The following is an 11,392-nucleotide window of genomic DNA, read 5'->3' on the forward strand; positions in this document are numbered from 1 at the left end:
TTGGAACTTAGAGTGTCAGTTATTTACACTTATTAGGATATTATACTTTGAAATGTGTGTGAGAGTAGGTGTAAACTGTCAGTTGTCAGCTCCATTTCCAACAACAACAACAAAAAGTATGACAAGGCTGCTAATGAGCTCCCCTGCTGTTTAAGATTAATGTAAATGACGTCATACCGGAACTAAAACAACCAGAATACAAAAGTTGTAGAATGCTTTATTTCATTTTGGTGTAGTGCAGCACAGTATTATCACTACTTCCTTTTGTTCTGTTAGTTATTTTGGTTCCTACTGTAGCTTTGTGGATTTACACTGTGCCATTGTGGTCCCATTTCAGTTTTTGCCCATTGCCTGTGAATACAATAGTGCATCATCTGTGATCCTCAGGCGAAAATTTTCCTTGCCTTTTCAATAGTCTTTTCATCTATTGGTGGTTTTCTTGGACTACCAGGCTGCAGAAATTTCTTCACTGTCGGGATGTTGCTTATTCTCTCTTTAAAGGCCTGAGAGAGAGAGAGAGAGAGAGAGAGAGAGCGTGCAAAATATTTTAGAAGAGAAAAGGAGAAATGGTGGTATCCCCAAATAATCATTTGCCGCTTACGGTTACTATGATTTCATAGTCAATAATGAAACTACAAGTGATAAACTTTATATGTACTCAAACTTTATACGTACACTTGTAGACATGTCATTCTTATGTGCCAGTATAGAAAAACACTGGTTCTCTTTCCTCTTGCATTCTGGGAACTATTTCTAGCTTCTTATAATCAGACACGCTTCTCTCCTTCACGCACACGGCGCAAGCCTGTCCCTGGCACACAAATCCCTACATTCCATTCCTTGCATATCACTTTTTTATTTTAGTTCACGTTAAGTTCACAATGATATGTTAATCCTCAATGTATAATTAATTATGTGAGTTTATATATGATCATAACATCAGTAATTGCTTTAGTCATATTATAATCAATTTTAGTCATAAGTGGATTAAGAGCTTATACACCTGTCTAAGTGCAGCTCTTGCATATTTTCTTTCATGTACCAAAGATTGATGAACCTATGTAAGCCCGCCTTACATATATGTAATCCAATAAGAATTCAGTTTCTTTGTTTACTTTTAACCAATCAGCCACAAGCACACCGTGGCCATGCTTTTTAACTTTGAATAAAAGAGAGAAGCTGTGGAGCCAGAAACAGAGAGACACACACTCTCTCTCAATTTCATCTGGCTCATCACACGCAAGCTCTGAAACAAACATCTCTTTGTCTGCCGTTATTTATCAACGCAACATCTGGTGACCCCTGACGTGATACTGAAGAAGGGTAAGTTGCCAGATCCCTTTAGAGCCTGCATCCCTCATACTTAACCCGACTAGGATAAAAGTCTCAAGCGCGCTTATTTCGTTAGTATGGGAGGGGATTTAAGCAAGGTGCAAATGGCTCATGCAAAAGAACTTTATTCGCTCGTAAAACAGACTGTAGACAAAGTTCAAATTTCTTTAAAAGAGATTGAACAATTATTACTGGAAATTAAATATCAATGCCCCTTTTATTCAGACGAAGGATCATTACAAATTAGCACATGGGAGAAGATAGGGAAAATTCTTTTCTCTGAGCCAAGGGCTCCAATTAACTGCCTACTCACATGGCAAAAATGCGCAAATGCAATAGCAAAATTAGAACTGTCTTCTCCCTCAGTTTCTCCACTGTTGGTAACTGCAGAAAAACCTCCACCACCATACCCACAGATCCTGCCTCCTTTGTCTCTTTCATCACCCAGCCAAAATCTCCCTCCCCTTGCAGTTGCTTCGTCTCAGATTTCAACTATCCCCCTTCATCCCCCCTCTGTGCCTGCTTCTCAGTCTGTCTCTGTACAAGCTGTGAATCAGCATGCTTCTCTTCCCTCCCCCCTCCCTTCTGAGCATGCTTGTATGATACCTCAGTACGGAGCAGTCCGTGCAGGGCTGTTACAAGCTAAGCAGAATGGGCTTCTTTCCTTGGACGAAAAGTCCGCGTGGGCTGGTGAAATGCCATTAATTTTTCCCCTCACTTATCAAAATGTCCCTGGAGGAAATCAGTTGCAGGTTTACCACGAAAAGTTGCCTTATACTGTAATGAAAGATTTTAGAAAAGCCATTTCTGATTCAGGTCTGAAATCTTCTTATGTTATGGGAATGTTAGAGGGAATTGCTTCATCTTATACGATGACAGCTTTTGACTGGAGAGATTTGATGCGCATGATGCTATCTCCAGCACAATTTGTTGTATTTGAAAATGAATTCAAACATGCTGCCATAGCTCTAGCTGATCCAATGCATACAGCCAGTCAACTTTTTGGTTCTGCACCATTTGATACTTTGGCTACCCAAGCCCTGTTGTCACCTTCACACTTTCAGCGCACTGCAACTTGCGTGCAGCGTGCATTCCGCAAAATTCCTGTTACAGGACAGCCTCTGAGTTCTTTTGTAAATGTTAAACAACAGCATTCAGAACCATATCATCAATTTGTAGATAGATTGAAAGAATCTATCTCTAGACAAATAGACAATGAAGTAGCTCAGGATGAATTGTTGAAAAAATTGGCTTTTGAGAATGCGAACACGGACTGTAAGAAAGTATTACAATCTGTCACATGCCGTTCAAAAGTTAGTCTTGCAGATATGATACAATCGTGTTCGGAAATAGGAAGTCAGTCACATGCTATGTCATTGCTTGCTACTGCAATCCAGGCTTCCGTAAAACCAACAGGTAATTGCTTCAATTGCAAGCGTCCTGGCCATTTTGCAAAGCAGTGCAAGGCCCCGGGTGGGACTGCACAGAAGAATAATACTGCAAATACCACGGCCAGACCTTCCAAAAAATGCCCAAAATGTGGGAAAGGCTATCATTGGGCAAATCAATGTAGGTCTCAGGGAAACTTCATTGGGCCCCGACTCTCGGGCCCCAAAGAATAGAGAGTTGTCAGCCTTTAGTTTCTGCTGCTGCAAAAGTTTCTAAAAATATGCCTTTTGAATTTCCTATTGATTTGATTAATCAAGAGACCAAAAGCACTGCATTACCTGGTGAAATCATAATCATGGCCAGCCAAATGGCAGGTCCACTTCCTTCTAACCTCACAGGTTTAATTTTACCTAAATTTTCTGCTGCAAAACAAGGCATTCAGATCATCCCAGGTGTCCTACCTCCTGACTATGTGGGCACAATCATGGTCCAATTTTGGAGCCATATGCCCATGCAGTTAACAAAAGGCGAATCTTGGGCACAATTGGTGATGCTGCCTTCTCCACCTGATGCTGTTTCTGCTATTGATACTAATCTGCACAAGCTCTCTTCATCTTTTTCCCCACAGCTTCTAGCTGTAACCCAACGTATTGGAAGAGAAAAACTCCTTCGTAAGTATAAAATTAATGGAAAACTATTAGAGGGTCTGATAGACACTGGCGCGGATGTTTCTGTCATTTCCAGTAAATTTTGGGATCCCACTTGGCCCCTTGAATCTTCTCCTGAAGTGTGGGGCGTGGGAGGTAACCAGACTTCTTGCAAAAGCGCACAGTGGCTGCCTGTTTCTCTGCCTGATAGCTCTGAAACCATTGCATATATTCAGCCCTGTGTGCTCAAAATCCATCTCAACTTGTGGGGAAGAGACTTACTACAACAGTTACAAGCTACCATTCAAATTAATGAGTAAGCTTGCACTTCCCCTCAACTGGAAATCTTCAGGTCGTGCCCTGGCTATACGTTTAATTACATTCCAACAAAACATCAGTCATGGCACACCTTGTTGTTTAAGCCGTTTGACCATCATTTTACCCAAGAAGCATCATTTATCCCGCTCTAGATATCGCTGCTCTACTGAATTGACTAATGATTGTGATGCTTTTGTCTCTCTTCTCAGTAGGTCTGAATATGTCTCTTTAGCTGTTTCTCTCCTAGGTGTTCCTGGCTTGGCTGTACGTAATAGCGCAAATATTAATTCTTTAGCTTGCTCTGCAGCAAAAACCCTGAAATTTACTTCTCAAGCCCTTCACCTTTTGAATAAAGAACAGAGTGAATTACATAATGGACTTTTACAAAACTCCACTATGGACTTTTACAAAATCTGCTATTGACTACCTACTCATGCTCCATCATTATGGTTGTGAACAGGTCAAAGACATGTGCTGTTTCAACATCACTGACAATTCTAAGGCCGTTCAAAGACAAATTTCTCATTTGCAAAATCTTACTCACCACATAAAAAAGGATGTCGGATTTTCTGGTCTCTGGGACTCCTTTTCCTTATGGTCCACTGCATGGCTCCCTAATCTCAATTGGCTTCGTAGTCTTTTTTATTATGCCATTATTATTGTATGTATATTAATTTTGTTTTGTTGCTTTCTCCAATGCATTCCTAGCCTTACAAGTCTTTTTTCTCGCCTTTTTTCTCCCCCTCAATCACCTAGTGCACTTCTTGCAGCCTATTATGCGAAATGGCAACGCCAGCGGTAAGAAAATTAAAAACAAAAAGGGGAGATGTGGGTAGGATTATTTTGAGATTCGTTGGCAAACCACTAATCTTGAAGTATTTTTGCCCCATCAACCCTAGCAGTATTATTTCCGGCATTTGTTGGCAAACCACTAATCCGGAAGTATTGTTGCTTTATTCACCCAGTTGCCTTATCTCGCAAAGAAGAAAAGAAAGGAGGAGATATAGACATGTCATTCTTATGTGCCAGTATAGAAAAACACTGGTTCTCTTTCCTCTTGCATTCTGGGAACTATTTCTAGCTTCTTATAATCAGACACGCTTCTCTCCTTCACGCACACGGCGCAAGCCTGTCCCTGGCACACAAATCCCTACATTCCATTCCTTGCATATCACTTTTTTATTTTAGTTCACGTTAAGTTCACAATGATATGTTAATCCTCAATGTATAATTAATTATGTGAGTTTATATATGATCATAACATCAGTAATTGCTTTAGTCATATTATAATCAATTTTAGTCATAAGTGGATTAAGAGCTTATACACCTGTCTAAGTGCAGCTCTTGCATATTTTCTTTCATGTACCAAAGATTGATGAACCTATGTAAGCCCGCCTTACATATATGTAATCCAATAAGAATTCAGTTTCTTTGTTTACTTTTAACCAATCAGCCACAAGCACACCGTGGCCATGCTTTTTAACTTTGAATAAAAGAGAGAAGCTGTGGAGCCAGAAACAGAGAGACACACACTCTCTCTCAATTTCATCTGGCTCATCACACGCAAGCTCTGAAACAAACATCTCTTTGTCTGCCGTTATTTATCAACGCAACATACACTAAACCCAGTTATTTCAGGCATGCACATTTGGAAAGGGAGGTCAATATTCAAGCTCCATTGCAGGTCTATAATCGTAGGTAGGTTACCTGTTTGTGTCTAAATTTAATTCACAGAAGGCTTATCCATGAATGTGGGCCTCCTGTGTGATTTAGACTTTGTGCAATAGAAATCCAGAGACAATGGTGTTTTAGATATGCAAAGAATAAAAGTGCCATACTAGAACTTTGCTTATGCTTCAGTAAGCATGCTTACCTTTAAAAGAGGGAATTTGGAGAGAATATCAGCCTTCAGCTCTTCTGCCATTAAAATGGTTTCAAGCAATTGAATATCTGCTCTGCTGAGCTGATTTCCTACCAGGTAATTTTGTCCATGATCTTTGAGGACCTATAGAGCAGGAAATGTTTGAAGAGTACTTCAGGTACATACACAAAATGGAGAATCTATATCTGAACCACTTTTGAATATCACGCGCCCAGATTATATTGTATCAGGAGATCGAGAGTATTTGTATCAGTTCTGATTCATGTCTTCTAACAAACTGCTGGCTAAGAAAGAGAAGCTTGATCATTACATTCCCTCTTCCAGAACCACTGCTTATCATGTTTCAATAAGGCAGGGCAGAGTCTGAGATCAAAGTTCACATGGTAAACGAACACTGTGTGTGATTCATGTTTTACTTTTTTTACTTTTAGCTCAGAAGCTTGGAAAATACAAGGAATAAGGAAATGATTTCTGATGAGCCAAGCAGTCCTATCAACATTACCAGCTGCCAACTTTGTTGTGTTAAAAGGTTTGTAAGTTTCCTTCGCCCCATACCTTTTCAAAGACTGGAAAGTATCTGGTGGTGGCTTTTTCAATAATGTTTGCAAACTCTTTCTCCTTGCTGTCAGCTGGCTTGAAGGGAAGCATCATTATCAATTCATTCAGATCCATAGCACCTTCGCAATACATATCAATCCTATTTGAAAGAGAAAGTGTTTCCTTCTCTCATACTCAGGTAATAAGAGTTTTTCACAGGCAAAAATGTGTGATGACCCAGCAGAAAAACAAGTACAATGATCCTGTATGTTGGAGAAAGGGCATTTTCCCTGGAAAAAGCCTCTTTCTATGCAACAAAAGCCCCTATAATGTGCTTTCCAGTATAGTGATCTTCACCAGTTAGACCTTTTATAAAGAAAGCCTTATATCAAAAATCAATTTTATACATTTGCATGAACCCCCCCCCCAAAAAAAAAACATTGGGAAGGGACAATGACCTCCCAATCTCCTATTGGGATTACATGAAAATTCATTGATTTCAAATGAACCAGTGCACATGAACTTTGCTGGGACTGAGAGGTTAAATTACCTCATATTGGACCCTTTCTTGCCCAATCTGACAGTAGAGATGAAACATGCTGACTCATAACTCATCAGTAGATCATATGACAGACCAGAGATGATGTTATATCATGTACAGCAAACCAAAGTATGCATTTAGTAACCAAACTTAAAGGAATGTTACAGTACCATGCTCTCTGCTTCACGTCCTTCCCAGAGAGATTGTATTTGGCGGCAATGTAGTTGAGAATAGCTCGGCTCTGCACCATCTTCATCCCATCCATTTCCACCATGGGCACTTGCTGAAAGAGCAGGTCTCCACCTTGTGAAAGGAAGATGAAAAATCAGTCCATCCTCCCAGGTAATTACTATGGGAATTAAATTTTCAGGAGCATCTCCCAAGCCATGCTTTGATTTTGAGACTTTACTTTTACATTGAGCCTTTGCGATAATCATGTTTGCCTCTGATTTTCCCTCAAAACCCTTTTGCAGAACATGTGTTAAATTAGTACAGCAATCACACATTGGAAACTAGTTTTGTATGTTATTTAAGCTACTTCTGTTCTCCAGCTAAAAAACAAGCAAACCATTCTGCACAATGCAGAGTTGAGTGGTATGTGTTGTGGGTATCTGGAAAACTCTTTTCTTTCAAAGAAGAGAGAAAAATGCAATATAACTAGATCACAACTGTGTATTGACACATATTCCTGCCTGAAAGTGTGCACAATGCAGAACTGGAGAAACAAGTCCACTTTGAAAACCCCTGGTATGAAGACTATAAGGCTTTACTGTACTAGAAGACAGTCCCACTGATACTCAGATAACATACTCACCATGCTTTAATTTTTCTAGATATTCTTTTGTCTCAATTAATTGTTCTTCAAACTAAAAAATAAAAGAGGCAGAATATTTCAAGGGTCTCATGAAATAATTTCAGGCTCCAAAAATGACACAGGGCCTTTCAAGTTTTCAAAATTTGATGAAAACTCCCCTTTCACAGCCGAATTCCGGGCCAGCCCACCCAATAATTTTCTCTGTCTGGGACAGAACAACAAATGTTTCCCATGCACAAATCAAGTACTACAGGCTAGTCATATCATTTTAGCACTTGAAGCAGTAAATCCCACAATGACCGCTCCCCACGTTAAATGGGGGGTGCCCTTTGCGTGGTCACGTGAAGCCCCCTGGACCCTATGTGGCACCATTAGCACAGGCTTGGCTTGGCTTTCCCCAAGTGGGATACCTGGAGGTCTCTGCCTACCTCAGCCAGTTGCCCAATCCCGCCTGGGGAGGCGTTGCCAAGGTGATCACGCCAGGTAGGGGGAGGGACCACCTGCCCACACAGTAGGGGGAGGATCTTACATGGGAATTGTCAGTTGGCTCCAGAGCTTCTCCCACCCTACCCACCATCAGTTAAGACTTCTTTTGCAGGTTAACCTTTTCTTCACAGGTATGCAGGTGCTACTATGTCAAGGTGGTGTTGAAGGGTCGGAAAGGAATTCTCCTGCATTGGCATGTTCTGCTTTCCTGTATCAAAACGTCACAACTTTGGTGGTATCAGGCCTTGGGCGGAATCCTTTAGTCTATCTTCGCTAAATGGGGGGGGGCATGCAGCAGTGACTCATGCCCCCCTTCTCTTTGTGGCAGCGATACCAGGGTTCCCCGTTAAAGGGGTTGTTTGAGGGGAGGCTTCGGCCGTACGCCTGGAGGTTGTCATTGCTTTCCTTGCGACGGCGGCGTAACAGGGGCAGGCTCTCTCTGCTTGAACATATGTTCTCCAGAGCCAGCCCATCCCCCCCCCCACTGGATAACCCTGATGTTCCCCAGATCCCTGGTGGGGGACTGAGAGGGATAAACGTCCAATGCCTGAGCCAAGGTCTACCCACATCTGAAACATAATAAAGTTGTGGCCAATTTTAATCCCATAGCACGTTGTCTTGAGTCGTTATTCCACACGGGGGCCGCCCAGGGTTTGGGTGACTCCGCCTGTCCACACAATCATGTCTGCTCCCCCCCTACTTAGCAGCAAAAGTACAATAATAATGAATGAAGATAACTCATCAATTAGCTGCCCCTTCCAGGATAGATAAAATCCCCCGCCTGAAGCAGGCACCTCACTCACAAATGATAATGCTGGACCCAAATTTGGAAACTGCCTGAAATATAAGAATGCTGGAAAAACAACAGTTCCCTTGATTCTTTTTTGGGGGCGGGGGAAAGGTGCTTTGTCAGAGAAATTCTGAAGACAAACCAACCTCGACTCCTGCTGCAGCCAACAGCCACCTTATGCTTTCCATTCGGCCCCTTCCATTGAAGTAGTAAAGCTTAGGTTTCCCAGCCATGTTCCTAAGTGTTTGCTTTCCTGTTATGATGAGAGACAGAGAGAGAGAGATTGCGAGGTCATGTTTGATAGGGAAACCACTGCAGAGCAGGACAACTGTTCAAAATGGTGCTCTCGTGATTGCTTACAGCAAGAAAACATTTCATACTAAATAAAGCCTTCTGGTTTATTTTTTTTAACAAACTCTTTTTCATAATCATGGAGCACAAGCAGATGTAGCATATTATTGCACAGATAAAATAGGAAGCAATAGTTTAAAAAACCACAACAATCTATGACAGGGGTCAGCAAACTTTTTCGGCAGGGGGCCGGTCCACTGTCCCTCAGACCTTGTGGGGGGACGGACTATATTTTGAAAAAAAAATATGAATGAATTCCTATGCCCCACAAATAACCCAGAGATGCATTTTAAATAAAAGGACACATTCTACTCGTGTAAAAACATGTTGATTCCCGGACCATCCGTGGGCCGGATTTAGAAGGCAATTGGGCCGGATCTGGGCCCCAGGCCTTAGTTTGCCTACCCATAATATATGACTATCACCCCCTCTTGGACAGCCATGGTCCATGTTCCCAGAGCCACAAAATTGTAACTTCCCCCTCGTACTTGCACCATTGCCATTGCCATCAGCTGCCTCTCATCTCCTCAGGCAAGTTTGGGCACATGGCTTTCCAGCATGGCCAGCCGCCAGGGATGATGGGACTTTGTAGTGATGAATCACATCTGAAGCACCACCTCTTTGACTGGCTGGCTAAACCAGGTAAGGATAGCTGGTGGGTCTCAAACCCATGTGAGTTAGGCACCTCCCCTCTACGCAAGGACAGGCTCTGGCAGGTTGAGGGATGAGACCAACAGTGGGTCCAAGGGTCAAGAAGGCGGTTTCTGCACATGCTGTAGAGGGAAGTGAGGGGCAGGTGGGGCTCATCAATCTGGGAAGGTAACCCATCTAGGAGGAGGTAGCCTCTGACCCTAAACCTCCATTGCCTTGTGGGATATCCTAGGAAGAAGAAAAGGCTAAGGAGTAAACCCTAAGCAAATCCAGACTGGAGTCCCTAAGACAATTGGATGGCATCTACACCCTCCTCAACCCTGGATAACCACACCCATTTTCTACATTCCTTTCAATAATATATGCATTTATATGCACATTTTACCTCACCATATGTGTTTTTACACATTGTTTGGCTGGAGAACTGCAGTCAAATTTCAAGGGATAGCTATGTTTTTCGGAAATGAAATTTGGTGAGTTAATATTTTAAAAATGAATCTAATTTCTCTCCCATTCTTACCCAAGATTTCTTTTTCCTCTGAGGTGCAACAAAGACCAACCCCATATTATTTTTAGAACTCTGCCCACTGCCCAGCTCCTGCCTTTGGTCTGTCCAAAGGGAAATGTCTCTGTTCTGAGGATTACAGGTCTGAGGATTACAGTATCCCCCCTCCCCAACCCACAAACCTTTAGTACTCTGCGGGTAAGAAGAAGAAAACCTTTGGGCAGAGGTGAGGTCTTTGGAAATTGTCCCTGCACTACTCCTCTGTCCAGGGTGTTGCTCTTGAGCGATGACTCTCCAAAGCAATCATCTACCTTATCATACTAACCTGCTGCAAGTCCTGAACAAGTGGAAGTTCTTCTCAAGCAGAGTGAGCCCCGAACTTGTGTGGCTCAGGGTTATAAAAGCTCAGAAGCTCCACCTTCTGAGAGAACAGCTTATCTGTAGTAGAAACTCCCTATTGCAAATAGAAAAACACTTACTCTGCCTTTCGTGAGACTTTTCACCTACAACAAATCAGTCACGCAAAGTTAATTCACAATGGGAAAGGTTGTCTCACGCTTGCGTAACATGATGCAACTCGGTTTATTGTATATCTGTACTGCTGCACCGAGGGCAAACATTCCTGGTCTTAGTACTGTATATTCAACTGAAACCTTTGTATAACTGGGCAGGAGGCCACTGCAGTCTCTGGTTGCAGCTGCTAGCCACAAAATACAGGAAAAGGTCAAATACACAGGGCTTCCCTGTTGGTCCTACCCACCTTTTGATGGGGGTTGGGGCGACTAGATCGCTACAATTAATGGTATGCAAAACTGGATTTCTACAGGCAATCCAGAAATTATTCTTTATTTGTTATGTAAGATACCTGATCTGGATTATCAAGTGAAAACCACATATTTGTTGTCTGGCTTTGGCAAATTTGTGACAAATCATAAAACTGAGAAGAACATTCCTTGAGGATAGCATGGTGGACTGGTAAAGAATTGCTGCTATGGCTGGTCAGACTAATTGCTGTAGAAGGCTATGAAAACAGGTCATTTTCTGGCAGGGAGTACGTTAATAGGATATCTTTTGCTTGCCTCTGATCCAGCAGGACCACACAGATCCCGTCACATCTACGCAAAGTACAACAGGAACTAGTCATGACAG

General features: G+C 42.1%; 1 protein-coding gene across 1 annotated transcript; it reads right to left on the minus strand.

The window, feature by feature from the left end:
• Positions 1-201: 201 nt before the first annotated feature.
• On the minus strand, positions 202-10,893 carry LOC308473600 (glutathione S-transferase-like). Its single transcript, XM_080999380.1, has 7 exons — positions 10,569-10,893; positions 8,883-8,989; positions 7,461-7,512; positions 6,817-6,949; positions 6,124-6,265; positions 5,560-5,691; positions 202-503 (listed from the first exon to the last, which is right to left on the minus strand). Exons 2-7 carry the CDS (start codon positions 8,967-8,969, stop codon positions 384-386), a joined length of 666 nt encoding a protein of 221 aa, XP_080855506.1. The 5' UTR covers positions 8,970-8,989; positions 10,569-10,893; the 3' UTR covers positions 202-383.
• Positions 10,894-11,392: the final 499 nt, after the last annotated feature.

The sequence above is a fragment of the Podarcis pityusensis genome (genome assembly GCF_964106645.2).
Source record: "Podarcis pityusensis genome assembly, chromosome: 3".
Classification (NCBI taxonomy): Eukaryota; Metazoa; Chordata; class Lepidosauria; order Squamata; family Lacertidae; genus Podarcis; species Podarcis pityusensis.